Here is a 22,940-nt window from a genome sequence, read left to right as displayed (position 1 = left end):
CCCAGATGGCCAATCAATCCGGGGATTGTGTTTTAACACCCATGGAAAACCCAAAATCACTCGGGAGGTAGAAGGTGTTACATAAAACACAATCTCCTCCCTGTGATTCCCAGACACCACCAATGTCACTGGCTGTGTCTGGTGTGTGATTAGTGGAAGAAGGGTGCCATCTAGTGCCCGCACCGACAATGGTGACGGTAAGGCCACTAGAGGGAGCCCAACCTCCTTTGCCCACCTGCTATCCAGCAGATTCCCCTCCGACCCCGTGTCCACCAGTGCTGGGGTGTGAAGGGTTAGATCCCCACTCAGGATTGTGACTGGGATTCGTCCAGATCGTCGGGGTTTCCCCACGTGGGTGTTGTGACCCACCCTTAGCCCAGTCTCTAAGGACGAGTGCTGCTGTTTTGACCGTTTGGGGCATTCTCTCTGTGTGTGCTCGGTAGAGCTGCAGAGAAAACACTCTCCACGGATCAGCCTCCTTTGTCTCTGATCTGATCGTTTTTTGGCCCTGCTCGTTTCCATAGCAACATCAGCAGGGGGAGCTGTTGTCACGTGGAGAGCCCTGGCAGTGGAGTGTGGGGAAGTCGGCTTCCTTTCAGACCCGGGAGGAAGAGGGACGGCTTGTACCTGACCACGCCCCTCGTCTCGCTGCCGTCGGTGTTCCGTTAATCAGTTGTCTAACCGTATAACCAGGTCGATAAGCCCATCTAAATCCCGCGGCTCGTCCTTCGCCACCAGGTGCTCCTTAAGGACCAGAGACAGTCCGTTTAGAAAGGCGGCGCGGAGCGCAACAGCATTCCAGCCGGTTCGCGCTGCCGCGATGCGGAAGTCGACTGCATACTTCGCTGCGCTCCGACGCCCCTGCCGTATCGACAGCAGCACACTTGAAGCGGTCTCGCCTCTATGAGGGTGGTCGAACACCTGTCGGAACTCCCTCACAAACTCAGTATAAACCGTTAGGAGCCGTGAGCCGTAGCCCAGGCGCGTGCCTCTCCTCGAAGTAAATTTATAATGTAAGCCACCCGGCTAGCATCTGACGCGTACATGATGGGACGCTGTGAAAAGACGAGCGAGCACTGCATCAAGAAGTCCGCGCATGTCTCCACACAGCCTCCGTACGGCTCCGGAGGGCTTATGTATGCTTCAGGGGATGGTGGGGGGGTTCGTTGAACGACCAGCGGAATGTCTGTTTCTGGCACACGGTCAGCAGGAGGAGGTGCTGCAGCAGCGCCCTGAGCACGCGCTTCCACCTGGGCGGTGAGAGCCTCCATCCTACGATTGAGAACACTGCTCTGCTCGGTAACTAAGTCCAACCGAGCGGTAAAGGCGATTAAGATGTGCTGCAGCTCACCCAACATGCCTCCTGCTGGCGCCTGTGCACCTCGCTCTTCCATTGGCTGTTCAAGCGATGGTTGACGCCCCTCGGGATCCATGACGCTGGCCGAGAAATCCTGTTGTGAAAGTGTCGTGACACGGACCCACAACAGGGGGCGGTAATGAACGGACAATGGATAAGCCAAAAGTAACAATTTAATGTTGTGAATCGCACAACGACATACAGACAATAACAATATGGTGGACTGTCAATCATACACCAGGTGACGTGTTGGCAGGCTCGACGATAGAAGACGCCTGGCGAGAGAAGAGCTGGATCCCCACACAGCTTCCACCACCAACGGAGCTGAAGAACACCAGAGCCGCCAAGCCCTGCGCCCCAGGTGGCCGCTGTCTTCAGCAGTCAGACCCGGTACTGCTGGCAGAAAACAGAGACAGTCCTGATGAGTGTGAGTTCACACACTCAGTAATCCCACAGTCAGTGTTTAGTAAAGGAGGGAGAACCTCCACCTCCAATCACACACTCGTGCAGCTCCTGTCTAACCACTTATCTGGTTGGAGTGTGAAGCGAAGCCGTCGCTGATCACACCAAACGCCAATCCCACAGATAAGGACACACCACAGGAAAACGGCTGCAAAGAAGTACGGATTATTACTCAATGTTTTGAGTCAACAGAGAAAGTTACCTGAATGGTAGCTGATTTCTCGGCGAGGAGGTGGAGTTGCAGTCCGGCCTTTATGGTGATGGTGATGATGATGAATGAGTGACAGCTGGTGCTGAGGATGAGTGACAGCTGTCACTCCCAGTGGCTCTGGCGCCCTCTCCTGCTTGAAGCCCGCACTCCAAGCAGGGCGCCATCTGGTGGTGGTGGGCCAGCAGTACCTCCTCTTCAGCGGCCCACACAACAAATTTATTCTGATATGAGGTTGTACTTTGTCCTTAGCTGACCTTCAATCAGGACACCAAGTTTGATACGAATTCAAATCAAAACTCTGAGTTTTGTTGTTCCCTCACACACAGGCACACACACTGATTTTTGTGTTGTTGCAGCAGATCATCAGTGAGCGGCACCCTGACATCACATTCTTTTTTTACATTTTTAATCACATTACAACTTGTGATATGACAGCTATTTGTTTTTGAAGACAGGTTTTTTTTCCCCTCAATTCCTAACATTTATTATTAAAACATAAGAAAACTCTTGTATGTATGTTCTGATTGTCTCATCACATGATTTATTTATATTTCCTTGCAAAAACAGAATGTGTGAGTTGAGCCGGGGGGGAAGCAGATTAGACACAGAGGATGATGGGAAAAGAGAATCTGGAGCGTTGTAAGCGTTTGCCGGCCCTCAGGCGCGCTGACGCATTACGCAACATGCAGCAAGTCCGGCACGTTCTGGGATCGAGACCTGCAGCTGAGAAATCCAAAGGTCGAACAGAGCTCCAAGGAGAATCCTGCAGGAAGTTCAGATTCTCTGATTGGAGCATTTCGGGCCGAAAATGTGAGGCTGCTCGGAGCCTTTAGCAAACTTTACCAAACAGCTGACCTTTGAACTCATTCAAACAAAAATTCTGTTTCCAGGCTGCCGAGCTTCACGGGTGTTGGTGACTGCAGCCATCTCAGTTCCTCAGTAGAAGGGCACCCGGAGAGCGTGGACCTTTGCTGAGAAAGAAGAACGATAACAATCACAGCCACACGTTACAGTTCCATTATGTCTGACTGGACCAGATCCAGATCCACATCAGCACCACCGGAGGAGGTGATGCTCTAACGATTAAAGTGGTTAAAATAAATGATTTTGAATTCTTCATTTTGTTCCAACCTGCTGTGCCACTGAAAACCTGCTTTAATGAGCTTTTAATGATGCAGCCATCGTTTTGTTCGCACAAACAACTTCACCCGCTCTGTAATGTTTCAGAACTCTGTCACTCGAGACTCTCGGTTTAAATGTGTGCCGTTATTTTACAGCAACATAATATTTCATGCACATTTTGAAAATTCTTCAAGCCATATTAATACTTGTGTTTCTTTGGTGTAATGAGTGGAGATGCCACACAATAAATGTGCATAATGACCCTGTGGAGCTGGAGTGAGCTGCTATAAATCACTGACATCACACAGGACTGAGCCGAGTCTGAGTCCAAAGTCCACACTCAGGGATTAATTTAATCCACTCAGAGTAAAAGAAGGACAAAGTTAACAGATCTGAATTTTCAGGTTGTTTGTTTGGTGTTTTTCTGAGGATTTTTGGGCTTGGACTCGTCTCTCCTGATGGGTTTTGGACTGAGTAGTCCATGAGGGTGTGCTTTCAGCATCTGGATGCTCGTTGGTTTCTTCACCTTCCATCACATAGACCAGTGAGCCCACGTCGCCCTCTTTGATGATGCAGGCGTCCTTGCCGTAGTCCACCGGGTACATGCAGTCCACGATCTCCTGGATTTGAGACAGCTCCAGGTTCTTCATGAAGTCATTATCCAGGATGGCCTCCTTTATCAGCTCTTTGGACCTGCAGCAGAACAAATATTCAGTTAGCAAGGAATATTGTTTTCAGAAACTCTAAACCTCAACAACGATGTGCACGTGACATGCAGCTCAGAGAGCGTGTCATTACTCATGCAACCACAAGAGGTCGCTGCTGAGAAAGAAAACAATAGGTCAACTTTTGCTTTGAAAAAGTTTCTCTCGTCTTCAGCAGAACTTTGGATTAATGACTTTAACATTCAGCTCCGCTTGGTGTCCTGATTTGTCAGACATCAGTCGATGAGTTTGATCAATATCAGACTTTGGGTTAATGTCACTGAAGGCCAGAAACCCAGCCTGCTCAGATGCTCCAGACCCTATCTGCAACACTCAGTTTCACCGCTGTGACGGGCAGCATTTGATTTAGAACACGGACAATGGTGATCCCAAAACTACAGTGGCCACAGCACTAACAAATGCAGAAAACACACACATATAAACACACATATACACACAAAACAGGTAGTTGTCTTCAAAAAACAAAAATGCTCTGCAAAGCTCCAAAACACGCCAGAAGTACTAATTCCTACCTGGATAACTTTTACTGATGGACTAGTCAGTGCATCACAAATAAATAAAATGTGAAAATATAGCAAGTTTAAGTACAAGATTCACAATGAAGTATGCGTATTTGCTACGGCCTAAAAAGAAGAGTGCTGTGGTGCAGTGAGCCGTCTATCAGCAAAGTCGTCTGGCAGAAACCTTTTTGTATTGTTAGTACTTCTGTTGTGTTGTGGAGTTTTGCAGCACACATGTTATCACGTGAAGGTATTGCAGGGTATAAGTCCAGAAAGTATTCACAGTGCTTCACTTTTTCCACATTTTGTTTCTTACAGCATTATTTCAACATGGATGAAATTTTTTTCCTCAAAATTCTACACACATGAACATAATGACAATGTGAAAAAAGTGGGTTTTTTTTTTTTAGATTTTTGCAAATTTATTTAAAAAAAAAACCTAAGAACTCACATGTGCATGAGTATTCGCAGCCTTTTCCATAAAGCTCAAAATTGGGCTCAGGTGTATCCTGTTTCCACTGATCATCCTTGAGATGTTTCTACAGCTTAATAGGAGTCCACCTGGGGTCAGTTCAGTTGATTGGACATGACTTGGAAAGACACACACCTGTCTACATATAAGATCTCACAGTTGACAGTGCATGTCAGAGCACAAACCAAGCATGAAGTCAAAGGAATTGTCTGGAGACATCTGAGACAGGATTGTCTTGAGGCACAAATCTGGGGAAGGATACAGAAACATTTCTGCTGCTTTGAAGGTCCCAATGATCACAGTGGCCTCCATCATCCATAAATGGAAGAGGTTTGGATCCACGAGGACTCTTTCTAGAGCTGGCTGCCCATCGAAAATGATCAATCAGGGGAGAAGGACCTTAGTCAGGAAGGTGACCAAGAACCCGATGGTCATTCTGTCAGAGCTCCAGCATTCCTCTCTGGAGAGAGGAGAACCTTCCAGAAGAACAACCATCTCTGCAGCAATCCACCAATCAGGCCTGTATGGTAGAGTGGCCAGATGGAAGCTACTCCTTAGTAAAAGGCACATGGCAGCCCACCTGGAGTTTACCAAAAGGCACCTGAAGGACTCTCAGACCATGAGAAACAAAATTCTCTGGTCTGATGAGAGAAACATTGAACTCTTTGGTGTGAATGCCAGGTGTCATGTTTGGAGGAAACCAGGAACCATCCCTACAGTGAAGCATGGTGGTGGCAGCATCATGCTGTGGGGATGTTTTTCAGCAGCAGGAACTGGGAGACTAGTCAGGATTGAGGGAAAGATGAATGCAGCAATGTACAGAGACATCCTGGATGAAAACCTGCTCCAGAGCGCTCTTGACCTCAGTCTGGGGCTAGGGTTCATCTTTCAGCAGGACAATGACCCAAAGCACACAGCCAAAATATCAAAGGAGTGGCTTCAGGACAACTCTGTGAATGTCCTTGAGTGACCCAGCCAGAGCCCAGACCTGAATCCGATTGAACATCTCTGGAGAGATCTGAAAATGGCTGTGCACCGACACTCCCCATCCAACCTAATGGAGCTTGAGAGGTGCTTCAAAGAGGAATGAGCAAAACTTCCCAAAGGTGCGCCAAGCTTGTAACATCATATTCAAGAACACTTGAGACTGTAATTGCTGCCAAAGGTACATCAGCAAAGTATTGAACAAAGGGTGTGAATACTTATGTACACGTGATTTCTTGTTTGTTTGTTTTTAAAAATTAGCAAAAAAAAACCAACCTTTTTTCATGTTGTCATTATGGGGTGTTGTGAGTAGAATTTTGAGGTGGGAAAAATGAATTTGCTCCATTTTGCAATAAAACCGTAACATAACAAAATGTGTAAAAACTAAAGTGCTGTGAATACTTTCCAGATGCACTGCAGATTGCATTTATTTAGTTTGCAACATGTTTTCTGATGCAGCTGCCTGTTAAAGTGATAAAGGGTTTGTTTTTCACGTGTGTGCCATCTTAGCTTGAAGTATTGTGGGCTCTCTTTGCCACCACAGAAACATGTCAATCAGACTGCTGTGGAGTTGTTGGAGGTCATTATTGCCCTGATTTAACCTAAACTCAGCGAGGCCTTTTCAGTCCTCCTGCCTGCACACATGGGTTTTCTCTCCATACTTCCAGGCTCCACTTTCCTTCCACTCTTTGTTCTAAGATAAACTTATTATTGATATCTGTCTGAACACAGATAATCATTGTAACTGCCTGTTTTCCCATTTGTATGAACAAATTATGATGCATATGTACTAATTCCGGTGTCGCAGACCAAATGGTCCCCCCTAAAAATCGGTCTGCCCTGCCTTCACTGCGCATGCGTCACCAGCCGCGGGTCACCGATTATCACCTCATTTCTGCTTCAAACTGCACTCCAGTGCAGGGGGGGGCATTCAGTCTGCGACACCGGGACAAACTTAGTGTTAATTGATTTCAAATGTTAACGATTGATACATATTCTGAAATAATATCTCAAAGCTTTAATTTTCACACATCTTTATTTTTGTGGCTGTTCACTTTGATGAATGTGACTTTTTAAGGTAAACTCTCCATCAACTGGTGAGATTAAGCTCTCGTCAGCAGCAGCTGCTGCCACGTGTGAATTCTGTCAAATATGTACTTTACGTTTCCTTCCTTCTCGCAGGCAGCAGAAGCTCACAGGGAAAAGAAATGCTGCCGAACCTGGTGGTGAGTCAACGGCGGCGGCGCCTCCAGAGAGTCGGCATCATATCACTGCCAAAGGTTTCCTTCCTGTCAGTGCAATAAAGGCGGCTTTTAATTGAAAGGAATGCAAAAAGGCAGGCTGAAAGAAAGACGGAGAGCAGAAACCACTGGAGAGGAATTAAAGGCAAAATAACCATTTCAGGCTGCTTTCTCTCTGCTGAGACTCAGTTAATAAAGCTGCAGCGCCGCAGGAGTCGAAAACAGACTTCAGAGGGACTCAGCGTCGACACGCCTCCTGAACCTCACGCCTAAAAACACCAAAAACCTCACGAACCCAACCACCTCCAAGACTCAGGTCTGAACCAGATCCTGAACTGAATATGATTTTACTAAAACATTTATATCTTGATCCAAATCTGAACCAGATCTTGATTCTGATCTGAATCTGATTTTACTCAAACACATTCACATCTTGATCCAGATCTGAACCAGATCTTGATTATGATCTAAATCTGATTTTACTCAAACACATATACATCTTGATCTAAATCTTCTTGAATCTGACTTGAATCTGATTTTACAATAACACATCCAGCTCCTTATCCAGATCTGAACCAATTCCTGATCCTGATCTGAATCTAATTTTACAATAACACATTCAGGTCCTGCTAAAGATCGGAACCAGATCTAGATCCTGATCTCAATCTGATTTTACTATAACACATCCAGATCCTGATCTAGATCTGAACCACATTTCAGTGTAACACATCCAGATCTAGATCACATTTCAATGTAACACATACTGATCCAGATCTGAACCACATTTCAGTGTAATACATCCAGATCTAAATCACATTTCAATTTAACACACACTGATCCAGATCTGAACCAAATCCTGATCCTGATCTGAAACTAATTTTACTTTAACAAATTCAGGTCCTGCTAAAGATCAGAACCAGATCTAGATCGTGATCTGAATCTGATTTTACTATAACACATCCAGATCCAGATCCAGATCTGAAGCACATTTCAGTGTAACACATCCATAACTAAATCACATTTCAGTGTAACACATACTGATTCAGATCTGAACCAAATCCTGATCCGAATCTAATTTTACAATAACACATTCAGGTTGTGCTAAAGATCAGAACCAGATCTAGATCCTGATCTCAATCTGATTTTAATATAAATACATCCAGATCCTGATCTAGATCTGAACCACATTTCAGTGTAACACATCCAGATCTAAATCACATTTCAATGTAACACATACTGATCCAGATCTAAATCACATTTCAATGTAACACACACTGATCCAGATCTGAACCAAATCCTGATCCTGATCTGAATCTAATTTTACCATAACAAACTCAGGTTCTGCTAAAGACCAGAACCAGACCTAGATCCTGATCTGAATCTGATTTTACTATAACACATCTAGATCCAAATCTGAAGCACATTTCAGTGTAACACATCCAGATCTAAAGAACATTTCAGTGTAACACATACTGATTCAGATCTGAACCAAATCCTGATCCTGATCTGAATCAAATTTTACTATACACATTCAGGTCCTGCTAAAGATCAGAACCAGATCTAGATCCTGATCTGAATCTGATTTTACTGTAACACATCCAGATCCTCATCCAGATCTGAACCACATTTCAGTGTAACACATCCAGATCCAGCTCCAGGGCTGAACCACTTTTTACTGCAATGCATCCAGATCTGAGCCCAATTTTACTATAACTATCCTGATTGACATGTGAACCCGATTTCACTATAACACATCCTGATTCTGTTCTGAACCAGATCTGAGCCGTAGCATTTTAGTGTAACATCTGGACCCTGCTCCAGAGATGAATGACATTTCACTGCAACACATCTGGATCTGAACCTGATTTTACTATAACACATTCAGATCCGGATCCAGATCTGAAACACATTTCAGTGTAACACATCCAGATCCAGATCCAGGGCTGAACCACTTTTCACTGCAATGCATCCAGATCTGAGCCCAGTTTTACTATAACTATCCTGATTGACATGTGAACCAGATTTTACTATAACACATCTTGATTCTGTTCTGAACCAGATTTTACAACAACATATCCTGATCCAGATTTGAGTCACATTTCAGTTTAACAGATCCTGATCTTGATCTGAACCACATTTCAGTGTAACACATCCAGATCCTGCTCCAGAGCTGAACCACTTTTCACTGCAGTGCATCCAGATCTGAACCCAACTATCCTGATCCAGATCTGGGCCACATTTCAGTGTAACGTGTGAATCCTGCCCCAGAGATGAATTATATTTCACTGCAACACATCCAGATCTGAAACTGATTTTACTATAACACATCCAGATCCTAATCCAGATCTGAGCCACATTTCAGTGTAACACATCCAGATCTAAATCACATTTCAGTGTAACGTATACTGATTCAGATCTGAATCAAATTTCAGTGTAACATGTTCAGATCCAGACTTGATCCAGGTTTTACTTGTTGATTTTCTGTCAGGTTACAATGAGATGTATCACTTACAGTTTTCACCTGGATCACTCAACTAGATTTACACCGCTTGTACAAAATAATCTAAAAATTGATTCAGGATCCACATCAGGATCCATATCAACATGTAACAAGTTCTTCCTACTGATACGGTGGTTCGACAGATTTGTTCTGGTACTCACAGATGTGTTTGTAAGAACATGTTACGTCTGGAAGCATGTGCTGCCACATCCACCACATCACGGAACTGCCTTGGGTCCTGGTTGGCAACCACCCAGGCAGACAACTGGTTCATCTCCACCTTTCTAAAGTAACCATCTATCTGCTGCAGCCAGGTGAAATATTTGCATGTCCTTGACCTTCTCCAACTACTGCGATCCTCAAACACTAAGGCACCTGTGCGCTGGATCAAGTCTAGAGAAACAAACCAGAACTCATTGCCAGATCTTCATCAATGACCTGGCAATTGGCTGTAAGTATGATGATTTACATTAAAGCAGCTGAGTTATGCAATCCATTATTTTAGCAATTACTGTAGATTTTTAAATTAAAGTTGCATCATGTTTTACTTATGTATTGCAAAAAAAAAAAAAAAAAAAAAAAACCCAAAGTCCTCAGCTTTGTTTTTATTGGTAATAACTGAGTCTCTGGTGATCCACAGTGACTGGCAGCTATTTTGGCTGATGCAGGATAACTCCGCCTCCACCAAATTCCTTTTTCCACCCGCCTCGTGTCCTCAGGGATGTTCCCCTAATAAGTGATTTTCATAGGCTGCAGTATGACGGATGGATGAGCATGTGCGTGAAACGCTGAAGCTCATTGGGTCAGATGAGATTCACAAGTGAAATGAGACTATTGAGGGATTCCTCAGCAGGAAGCTTACGTCGGTTCTGCTCCAGGCTGTAAAGCGCCAAAGGGAACATTTGCTCAAGTTCACTGTCAAGAAAAAGAGAGACAGCCGAAGGTGGAGCTGAGAATACAGCTCGACTTTTATTTCATCATGAGGATGAGATGAGCATTAGCTGTTGTAAAGTGGACTCAGGGGGAAACAAACAGAAATACACTGAGTGGACCCAACCAAGCCGGTGGGCTGAACCAGCGGACCAAACCAACAGGGCAGCGCAGGCTTGTTTGAACCCTGCATGATATCACCGGATTTGACCACTTATGGGGACCTCCGCACAGCATATACACACAGCATAACTTCACACAGGAAAATGGTGCACTGTTGTTTTCGGCTGCAATCACCGAAGCAGTCGTGAAAAATGCAGTTTTTGTCGGTTCCCAGAGCAGAAAGAAAGACGAGGCAAAATGTGAGAGGTTGTATCTGTAAGTGTTAGCCTACACAACTAACCAGAGTAGCTGTGTTCTAGAGGTGGGCGGATCGATCCTAATATCGATAATATTGATATGAACACTGGTATTGATATTGAACGATCCTCGTGTAAAAAGATCGATACTCAAGCTTTTTTTCTCTCCTGCACGCACTGACTGCTGCGCATGCAGATTCATCAAAGTCTACTCTCTGTCTGTAAGAGCAGTGCTGCGCTGCACACAACATGGAGCAGTGCACCCTTGTATTGTGGTTTGTCAGCCATCTACCTCAGGAGATTTTGTTTTAAGTTGTGATATTTTTTTTAAACAAAAATGTTGATTGTGATAATAAGGTATTTTGTTGTCACGTACAATGTTTGGTGAAATTCTGTCCTAGGTCTTTTGGATCCTTTGGATCTATGAAGCTTAAATATGAAAAAGTATCGGAATCGGTATCGTATCGATATCGGCGATACTGGGCCTGTATTTACTTGGTATTGGATCAATACCAAAATTCTCGGTATCGCCCACCTCTACTGTGTTCTCTCACCTGCAAAACCACCTCGACACATTTGTGCTCCGGGTCATAAACAAGCCACAACACATGTTCACGTTCCACCGCATCGTCACTTTTTCTTTGCATTTTCACTTTGTTTGCGTGTAATTTGCCCAAAAACTCAGAGAAGGTGCACATGGTTCCCGGTTCAAACCCCACCGCTGCCACATTTGTCCATGTAATGCGGAGGTGTGTCAGGAAAGGCATCCAGTGTATAATTTGTGCAAAATCAACATGCTGTGTCAGCCTTGAGTGAAAACAAGGGGAACAGCTGAAATGTTTTACTTTTTATGAATTAAGACAGAGTAAAATTCAATGAAAATATTCAACTGATAATTGCTAGTAAATGTTACTTGAGTTGGCGGCACGGTGGATTAGTGGTTAGCACTGTTGTGTGCAGAGACGGGTCATCCCAGCTTCAGTGAGAAAAAGTCCTCCTACATATTCCTTCCATCCACCCACTAAACCATCTGATTCGAACGAGTTCAACTCTTCAGACAGGTACATGAGTTAATCAGTGAAATCACCTGTTTTAGGTGCACAGGTAGAAGCGGCAGGTGGTTGGAATTTTACTCACTGAAGCTGGGATTAACCACTTCTGCTTGTGTGGGACCAAAGGTAACTGGACAACTGTCCACTGAGCTGTTTCAGGTTCAGGTGTGTGTTGGTCTCTAGTTATTTCTTTGACAAGTCAGCAGATAAAAGTTCTTAGAGTGCATACAAAGTGTTCTGTGTGAACAGGCGTGAGCGTGCATGAAGAGGACAAGTGAGGGAAGCCACCAAAACACACATACTTTACTGGGTATGACTGGAGAGGTCATGATTTTGTATCATCTTCTTTTCTTTCTTTTTTAAATTCACAGTTTTTCTGCTCCACTCTACCGTACAGCTGTGACCGGAGAAGCCAAAAAAAAAAAAAAAAAAGTTTCCACTGAACTCAATAAATCCTGGAATTTAGCATCAGTGTCAACAATATCCGTCCATCAAAGTCAGTCAAAATGCTGACAAAGTCCTGTCTCACTACGTAGAAGAAAAGCATGAAATTGTCCAGAACCCACCTCCTGATCTACAGCAAAACTCAACAGGTTCTTCATCCTGATGGAAACGTTCATCAACGCACATAAAATTTGCTCCACATTTATCCAGATCAGTGCCATAAATGGATTATTTTTGTTCTTGTTCTAGTCCAGACTTTTCATCAGACTTCATAAGCATCACTTCACTATTTCTGAATAATTCTGCCAACTAACAAACAAACACAAATTACACGAATGCAAAAAAAGAGAGAAATGTGATATTTTTCAAACATGCTAAAAGGCGTTCCAAAGCACCAAGCACATCTGTGTCCCTGAAATCCCTCCAGAAATAAAAGAACAACAACAAAAAACAAACAAGAGTCACATAAACATGTGGAAGGATGCTCATTAGAGCTTCATATGAGTCCTCCTGTAGAATCTAGGCCTGAAGGCATGTAGAACATTCCAGCCTGGATTTGTTGTCTTCTCTTTTTAAGGCATCTCCAACTCCGCCATGAAGCTGTGACCAGAGATGCATGAACAGTCTCTCCAGTTACAGTGTGTCTTGGTGGCTTCCCTCACGAGCTTCCTTTTGTGAGAGTGATTCTCACTCACTCACTCATCTTCAACCGCTTACTCCCATTAAAGGTCAAAGATGACAAATTATACCTTAATTTGTCGTCTTTCTGCTGCCTGATTCTGTTTTTTGTTTGTTTTGTTTGTTTTTTTGAGGTGTGGCTCCATCGAGAAGTAGGAGTGAGTGTCATCGTCTGCAAGCCTCCCGTCCTGGACACCAGCATGGACTCCCAAAATTTCCTGAATATTTATATTGTCAAGTGTGTGACAGTATGGTCCAAGCAGAGGGTCACCCCTTTGAGTCTGATCTGCTTGAAGTTTCTTCCTTAAATAGTCAGAGGGAGTTTTTCCTTACCACTGTTGCCTGTGTGCTTGCTCTAGGGGTTGGTAAGGTTAGACCTTACTTGTGCAGCTTTGTTGTGATTTGAATGAAATAAATTGAATGGTCACGGGGGGCTGGAGCCTATCCCAGCACTCATAGGGGTGAGGTGGGGTACACCCTGGACAGGATGCCAGTCTGTCGCAGGGCCACACATACACAAACAAACATATTCATACCACCCTATGGACAATTAGTTTCCAAGCCACCTAGCCTGCATGTCCCGGAGAGAACCCACGCAAACTCCACACAGAAAGGCCACAGGTGGGAATCGATCCTACGACCTTCTTGCTGTCAGGCAACAGTGCTAACCACTAAGCCACCGAGTGATTTTGTTAAATCTAAATGGGGAATGGGGAGAGCATCGGTTCACTGAAGAAGCCACCTGGATGAGGAGTGACGATTAAACAGGAAGTCTCTTGTGGACAAAGTGACCATAGGAACCACTCAGGCAGCCTGGGGGGCTCAAACCTCCGCCGCACTGAGCTTGCGAGTCAAGTCAGAACATTACAACAGAGCGTCTGCACCTAATGTACAAAATGACGGGTAGAAACATCTCCAGCACTGTGGCTGAGCAGGATCTGGGTGTAATGTGATGGAGCGCAGACGGCAGCAGGGACACGTGGTGGGAGTTCGCAGCCCACACTCATTTTATCCACATCTGACACTAAGACACACAGAAAGAAAAGGCAGCGTGCACGCTGCTGCTGACAGCTCAGAGGTGGTGGGACACCAAATCAAGCCCTGTCAGCCGCCGTGCTCGCACGTTTGTGAGTGGGCGGACCCACGGACCCACTCAGATGAAAAAAAACAGCAAAGAGGTTCATATCGCCGCCGTGGACACACAAAACGCATCACAGCGCGCTTTTGGGAAATGTACACCAGCAGCCTCAAAAACACAGAGACAAACTGCATCACAGGATCCGCCACGCTCAAAAAACTGATGCATTGGATGAACTCAATTCAATTATGAGCAGAATTTCTATCTAATAAATATATGTAGTCCCAACTAAATTAAATTAAATTATCTTGCATGGATGTGTTTTATTTGAGTTGGGATGACATATATTTATCAGATGGAAATCCTGCCCCTAATTGAACTGACTTCACCCAATGAGCCATTTGTTTGAGTGATTCACTCAAAAAACTGACTCACTGGACTGGATTCCATCTAATAAATATATGTAGCTCCAACTCAAATAAATCGCATCCATGCAAGATAATGTAATTTAATTTAGTTGGGGCTACATATATTTATTAGATGGAAATCCTGCCCCTAATTGAACTGACTTCATCCAATGAGCCATTTGTTTGAGTGATACACTCAAAAAAACTGACTCATTGGATTGGATTCCATCTAATAAATATATGTAGCTCCAACTCAAATAAATCGCATCCATGCAAGATAATGTAATTTAATTTAGTTGGAGCTACATATATTTATTAGATGGAAATCCTGCACATAACTGAATTGAGTTCATCCACTGAGCCATTTTTTGAGTGCACGCTCCCAGTCAGCACTGTGCGTCTTAAACTGGGGCCCGGGGCCCTCTGATGGTGCGCACATAAATTACATTTGTTGCTGTAAGATGTTTAAATGTGATTAAAGAGCTGTTCTCGGTAGTGTTACTTCACTTATATTAAACTTGGGCCATAAGGTTTAATATAAGGTTTCTTCCTGTTAAAAGGGAGTTTTTCCTTCCCACTGTAGCCAAGTGCTTGCTCACAGGGGGTCGTTTTGACCGTTGGGGTTTTACATCATTATTGTATGGCCTTGCCTTACAATATAAAGCGCCTTGGGGCAACTGTTTGTTGTGATTTGGCGCTATATAAAAAAAATTGATTGATTGATTGATTGATAAGGGAAACAACTTTTTTTTAATTAGCTTTTTTGTGGTACTCTATATTTTATGTATTTATGTGTTTAGTTCATACATTTTTGTATTATTTTATGCATGTTTACATTTTATACAAATTAAAATCAATCAATCAAATACAAACATACTTGGTCTATGAAAACTCAGCCAGGTCTCACATTTTTTTGTTTGTGCCACCATCATGAAAAGCGCCTGCTTTTCATGACACAGTTTTTTTTTATTTTGCTATTTATAATCTTCCCCTTCTCCTAACTGTATCCATAACCATAGCGTAAGTGTGTACCCCCCAATTGTTAACCACGATTCCCCAGACCTGTCCCTTTCACCCCACATTTTGTGGCCACGTCACAAAATGAATTCATGCCCCCGTTACAAAAAAACAAAAACAAAAAAAAAACATTTTTGTACCCCCATCACGAACCCACAGATCAATGTACTTTTCGTAACCCAGTCCCACAAACTGCCGTGAGACTGGGTTGTAAAAAGTAGCCCTACAAACATCCAGACTTCTTTAAGAAAAACCGCTAGTGAATTCAGTGAAACTATCAAAGACGAACCCAACAGGAAGAGGTTATGGAGTCGTGGAATCAGAGGTCTCTGGTGGTGTTGATACCTCTGCGGTAGTATGAAGGTCCAGGTCTTTAGGATCCTGGTGTTTCCCATCTAGATGTGACAGAGAGTTCTTGAATACTGCAGGAATGATTTGTGTGAAATAAATGGATTGTTAGTGGGATGCAGATCTCATCGGTGTCCTTGTGGTACTGTGGATGAACATCATCTTAGACATGAAATCCTTGTAGCCTGCTTCTCTCAGCATAATACAGCACAGAGGACATCCAGTGCTGTGGAATCTACAACTGGACAAGGCCAAGACGATTCCCATTTATCTCCTGCCTGCAGTACAGTGATGAATCTTGTCAAACACTGACATCGATGAGGAGATACAACACCAACTCAAGTGTGCAGGAATTGTCTTCGGCTGGCTTTGCACCAGTGTTTTCAGTGAACAGAGAACTTCAGCGCAAGACGAAAATCCTCGTCTACAAAGCCCTCTTCACGCCAACGACCTGGACCACCTTCAACCGCCACTTGAAGACCTTCGAGCTATTCCACCAAGGCTACCTGAGGAGTATCCTCCGCATCAGGTGGGAAGACTACCATACCAACATCAGCATCCTGGTTGAAACCAAGCTCCAGAGCATCAAGTGTGTCATCATCAAGGCCCAGCAGATGATGTAGATGAAGCAGATCTGCTATTCCCAGCTGAGTGAAGGAAAATGGTCCAGAGGATGGCAGAAGAAATGCTACAAGGGCTTTCTGAAGCACAACATCAAGAGCTGCTCCACAGACTGGAAGACCTGGGAAGAACAGGTGAGCGACCGAGGCACCTGGTGATCAATGATCCACAGGGGAGAGGGAGTCTTCAAAAAAATGCAGATGAACAACAGAGAGGAGAAAGATGAAGGAGAAAGAGCAAGATTCTGACCAGTAGAAGCTTCCTACAGCAACCATGTGCAGCGTCCATCAGAAACAGTTTGTGTCAAGACTTGGCCTATTCAGTCATCTCCGGGTCCACCATCCCATCTGTGAATCAACCAAGAGACCATCTTACTCGTGACAGGGATGGACCTCTGGGCTACCTGGGTGATTCCACTTTAGTACCTATGGTGGTTTCAAATGGTCTTAGATGCAGCAGAACACAGTGCATGCTCCCAGACCTCACCTGACCTGTTGAATACTGGTTAACATTTCTTGCAGAATAATCATCTCATGAGAAAATTTGAAGATAGCATAGGAACTGTAGACTTCTTGAAGGTCCAGAATCATATATTTTTATACATTTGGCAGAAGCTTTTATCCACTTTGACTTACAATCAGACACACAGCTTCCATACGAGATGATGACCTGAGCAACAGGACCAATGATCTAAATGAATTCAATAAAACAATAAAACACAAAACAATGGATCTGCCAGTAAAGCTGCAGGAGTCTGTGAGGACCACTGTAAATGCTGAAAAAAAATGATCCACCATTTGAAAATACACGAACTTGGAGCTAGGCTAACTAAAGCTAGCAATACTATTGTGAATTGGAACACAGTTAGCTAATGTTAAAAAAGCAGTGTTTTGTAGGTTGGCCATAGATGAACTATCATGTATTGTAGCGTTGAGCTATTGTGAGCTATTGCTAACAGCTCTAAATTTTGTAAATGGGAGCAATATTAGTTACACGACTACACTGTAGTTTGGAACTAGGTTAGCTAATGTTAACAGGCCTATATTTTGTAAATGGAAGCTATGTTAGCTAGCACGACTATGTATTGTAGTTTAGAACTAGGTTAGCTCATGTTTACAGACCTATATTTTGTGAATGGAAGCTATGTTAGCTAGCATGGTTATGTATTGTAGTTTAGAACTAGGTTAGCTAATGGTAATAGGCCTATATTTTGTAAATGGGATCTATGTTATCTAACAGGACTATATACTGTAGCCTGGATTGATGTTAATTAAATTTAAGAATTATGTTTTTGTTAGCTTGGACCTACATTAGGTAACGCTAACGGCTGTTATGTCTTGCAGCAGATCTGTTTTTTTTTTTCATTTGTGATATATGAAAACTGTAATTGGGCTTTTAAAGACATCTTTAGTTCTGAAGCTGGTTTATAAACCCAGGACCAGCAGCTACATATAATCATGTTGTTTCACAGACAGACAGAGAGACATACTCTGGACTCTTGGGGTAGAAGGGCAGGGTGACGTGGCTGAGGTCACTGATATCACAGGCGGTGGGCTCGGCGGAGATGGCCTGCCGCTTGCTCCGGTGCTGATCAGGCTGGAGGACGAGATTCTGCTGCTGAGCCTGGACTTGTTGAGCGGTGGCTGGCCGAATTACAGACCGGTACTTATCCAGTTCATTTTGCAGCCTCTGAATTAATTCATCCTTTTGATCCAGCTCGAGTTCCAGCTCATCGATCAGGGCATCACGTTGCCGCAGCTCCTCAATTTTCTGCTGCAGGGCATACTGCAGGTCTCGCAGTGTACCCATAAGTCCTCTGGAGGGGGTCTCTGAGAAACTGTCAGAGACCCTTTCTCAAAATTTCTGTAGCTTCCTCCGCAGTCCCTAAAGTTCAACTGGGACTTGAAAGTCTTATTCCCATTATACTTTTGAGAACTTCAAGGTTTGACAATTTTCTCAAAATCTTGAGGCATCCATAGATTTGTCAAGCTCTTTTATGGTCCTTCAGTTTACTCTTGAGTCAAGCAGTTCCCTCAACCAAAGATTGTTTTTGGTTAGTTAAGGATTTTGAGGTTTCCTCTCAGCTACCCAGCATCCTTGCGTTCATCAGTTTTTCCAGGGTTAGTTACAATAATTTCAGTTGATTGCGCCAGATTGTCAAAGGTACCAAGATGTCCTGTACAGATTCTGCCACAGACTTCCACAGACAGGGTTCCTAAAAGTCAGTGTCCCCCAGTTTGTTTGGTCTTGCAGATCCACATTGGATTAGTCATTGGTTTGTGCTGTTCTGTGGGAGTTTTTTTAGATTCTTCTTCTTAATTCCCTCAGGCTCTTGATGTACTCTTGGGTTGAAAAGAGATTTCATGTTCTTCATGTGTTCCTTAAGGGTGTTAACTGTCCCCAAGTTTATTTCAGACACCTTCAGGATTCCCCAGGATTACTCCAGCAACTGAAGTGTTACTCTGAGCTCCCTAAACAGTTTTCAGAATTCTTCTCAGGGTATTGCACAGGTCCAGACAGTTCCCAGTTGTACGGGGTCCTCAGGGGGAGAAAAAGAGGTGTTTTTTGTAATCAAAAAGGTTCCTTTTGGGAATCGAGCAACTCTTTTCTGTGTTTTTTTTTTGGCATAGCAGTCCTTTAAAACCGATTATTGGGGTTTCTCGCAATCCTTGTAGACCATAGGATCAAACATCTGTGGAAAATGCCTCCTTTTTTCTTTTTTACAGAACAGAAGGAAAATGTCAAGAACAACAGGAGAAAACTGGTCTTTGGTTCCTCTCCTGATCTTGAAATTTTAAATCTAAACTCAAACCTGCGGAAGACGTGATGGAAGAAAGAAGTCCTGGAGGAACCAAGATCAGGATTTGCTCTGATGAACTCTCATCAAGAGCAGGAGGTCGTCAGAAGAGCAGAAAATATTGTCCACGTGTCAAATATAAAGTCTGAAAATAAATGAAAGTCTCAAAACGTTTTACGCCTCCAAAGTTCAAACAGGAGAGAACCAGATTTTTAAATCTGGACTAAAAATAAAAAAAACAAAAAATCAAAACTCAACGTTTAAGCACCACGGAGAAGAATATGATTAAAAAAAAAAAAGTCTTCAAAACCATCTGACACACGTCAATCAAAACCACAGCAGAATCCTGGATCGATCCGGAATGTGTTCGAGTCCAAACGGATGATAAACCTCCGCTGGATCCGTCAGAGAGAATTAAGAACCAAGAATCTGGAAACCAGAAAACACATCCGGTTCTGATGAATGGAAATGATCCGAGAATCAGTCCGTGTGATCGTCTTCACGAACCGGACCGGGTCCACGCGGTGCAGACTGAGAAATCGATCGGCTGGTCCTTAAAGTTTGAAGTTTGTCTCTCTCTCGCTGTCGAACCGGATCGATCGATACACGTGGGTCTGCGTGGGTTTTTAGAATCAGAGCAGAAAGTGAGCTTCGTGATGAAGATGAAGTGTTTGGTTCTGATCATTCACAGAATAACTCAGATGGAGCTTCGTGACTTCTTAAAAATAAATAAATAAATACATAAAATAACATAAATAACTGATCAGTGGCCAATCGGAGCGCTTTGATGGGCTGATCAGCAGTACACTGTGAGAACCTTCTAATGTTTGGTCCGGACCCATAGGGGAGACTGGGGACGGTTGTCACCCCAAATAAAGTTATTTTGGTCGACTACACCAGTCTCCCGAGGTGGGTGGAGCATATTTCATCACTGCTGTAGACTGTTTGAAATTTGCATTTGCCCCCCCCCCCCCACTTCCCCACACCCCCTCCCTCCAAAAAAAAAAAAAAAGAAGCTAAGCTAGGGTATGTAGTTAAGAGTTGATGTTATACGCATGCATTTAATAACACTCTGTATTTGTTTAAAATGTGTGTGTGTGTCCTCCGAAATGAATGAAACAAGCTGTAATTCTTGTGACAACCACAAGGGTAAAGTAACCACAGAAACAAAGCAATTATCGTGACACCCCCCCTCCCCCCCCACACACACACACACACTCAAACACCCATCTCTAAGTTACCAATCAAGCTAAAGCTAACAGGCTAATCTTGATTTAGCCATTTTATTTCCATATATTTTTTCATGGGCTGGGTGGAGCTTTTCATAGCGAGTGGTTTCAGTGCGGGCTTAGTGGTTAGCACTGTTGCCTCACAGGAAGAAGGTCATGGATTTGATTCCCACCCGTGACCTTTCTGTGTAGAGTTTGCATGTTTTCCCTGTGTTTGCATGGGTTTCCTCTGGTTCCTCCCACATTTAAAGACATGCAGGTTAGGTGAATTGGGAACTTTATAATTTCCAAGGTCTCCCTTGCAAAGGAGATCTCAATCTCAATGGGACTAACTTGGTTAAATAAAGATAATTTTTTTTTTTTTTTAATTATGGACGGCAGTAACTCAGTAACAATGAAATAACAGTAGAACTAGCGTCACCAAGCTATAGATACCTACTACAGTGCTAATACACAAATTAAATAACATGACAATTTTAGTCAGTGGAAATTCAAAGCACTGACTTCGTAGAAGGTCGGTTAGTCCAATTAGCTACACAGCAAATCATATTACCTCACACATTTATGATAAAAGGACAAACACGGCACACAGCAGTTATAGTAGCAACTGCTAGCAGGGCCCTGGACCCACCAACACACGCCTGATTATTCATAACTTTATGATTTTAAATAACTTAAAATAATGGGTTATATCAGAATTCATCCCCAATGCTTGTTGCAAACAAGCAAACTAGTTGTACCAGGTTGTAAGTGTTTATTTCTACTGTAAAGTTGGACATTTTAACATGGGGGTCTGTGGAGAGTGTCTCATTTTTGTAACGGCCTCAAGTGGCCATTCAAGGAACTGCAAGATTTTCCATGTGGTTGTAATTTTTTTAATCACTGGAGTTTGAGGCACGTCCATAAACCGCCTCTTTGTCCTCCATCCTCTCCTCCTGCCTGGTGACTCCATCCTCAGCATCCTTCTCCCTATATACCCTGGGTCCTTTCTGCACATGTCCAAACCATCTCAATCTCACCTTTCTGACCTTGTCTTCAAACTGTCCTACCTGTGTTGTCCCCACAGACTGTACATGTAAGGCTGTCCCTCTGATATTTTCATTCCTAATCCTGTCCATCGTCGTCATTCCCAGAGGAAACCGCAACATCTTTAGCTCCGCCTCACTGTTTTCTATTTCTCTCTTGAAGATGCTCCTTATGTTCTTCACCTCACTTTGAACAATTAAACCCTTCTCCTCTTCTATCCTTGAAGCTGCACCATTCCACCAACCTCACTCATTCAAAAGTTTAAAAAAAACATCATGTTTTATCACCATTTTCTATCGATATTTGACAGTTTCCGTCAAACTGTAAAATGTAAACGAGTGAATGTTAGAAGGCGACAGTGTCGTCACGTGGCACCTTTTGGCGCTACGCTCGGATGTGCTGTTGTCCTGTGCCTCCCTCAAGCGGACACATTCCGTCATTACATGTTAGTGGAACAGGAAAAAAGTGACCGGGATCGAAAAAAAAAAAAGAAAAAAAAGATGAAAAATAAATGATAATAATAATAATAAAAAAAAAAATGCATAAAGTGCGTTTCCAGCTTTCTCAGGTGCTTTTTTGGTACTTTTTGAGTGTTTGTGTTTCTTTTTTTAAATGTATGTTTGTCTTTCAAACTGTATTTTCTTTGACTAAACAGACATTTCCATTAAGGTGGATTGGTTGATTGATTGATTGATTGATTGATTGATTGATTGATTGATTGATTGATTGATTGATTGATTGATCCAAAGGATAACATGTTCCAACACTTATTTTCAACATATAAGATTGACAGTAACAGTTATTTTTCTGAAAAATGTCAGTGTAGCCCCGCCTCTTCCAGCAGGGGACTCCAGGTCTCACCTGGTAAGGTAACACAAGAGTTTCAGCATCAAATGTGGAATATTTCTGATTGCCCCCCCCACCCCTGTAATTTGTTCTTGCTTTGTGCAGTTTTGTGTTTTAATCTAATTGTCTTTTGATTATTCTTTGTTTTTTATTTAGCGTGTCTCAATGCACATTTTATTCTGTCATCATTTGCTCCCCAAAAATGTTGTGCAGCTGTTCGAATGGATTTATCAGGTCTGGTGTGTTCTGGTGCTGTGTGCTGCTGGATCGAGTGCCTCAATGGACTGTTCTGACACTACACAGGGGTCAAATATCAAAGTTGACCTCTGAGTGGAGCAGATTAGCATGTTTGGTTTGTACACATGTTCCTGACGACCTGTGAGTGAAATTTGTGTGTGAAAGTTGGAATGAAAACAAAACACATGAGCGGATCGGCCGAGTGAACGTGTACCGTAAGAAATAAAGTGAAATATGTCCGGTGTGTCCAGACCCACAGAGTGCACCGCGGCCCCCCAGTTTGTGACCCAGTACAGT

At 43.3% G+C, this 22,940-nt stretch overlaps 1 protein-coding gene across 1 annotated transcript in view; it reads right to left on the bottom strand.

Moving 5' to 3' along the window:
- LOC117530688 (cGMP-dependent protein kinase 1-like) overlaps positions 1-19,032 on the bottom strand; it is a 67,663-nt gene extending 48,631 nt beyond the window's left edge. The window contains 2 exon segments of the mRNA XM_034193565.1: positions 3,679-3,845; positions 17,998-19,032. Of these exon segments, the coding sequence (XP_034049456.1) occupies positions 3,679-3,845; positions 17,998-18,317 (487 nt within the window). The 5' untranslated portion in view covers positions 18,318-19,032.
- Between the last annotated feature and the right edge of the window lie 3,908 nt (positions 19,033-22,940).

Source organism: Thalassophryne amazonica, chromosome 18, assembly GCF_902500255.1.
Source record: "Thalassophryne amazonica chromosome 18, fThaAma1.1, whole genome shotgun sequence".
NCBI classification, from domain to species: domain Eukaryota; kingdom Metazoa; phylum Chordata; class Actinopteri; order Batrachoidiformes; family Batrachoididae; genus Thalassophryne; species Thalassophryne amazonica.
The sequence above is the reverse complement of the archived record's forward strand: the minus strand, read 5'-3'. Positions and strand labels throughout refer to the sequence as shown.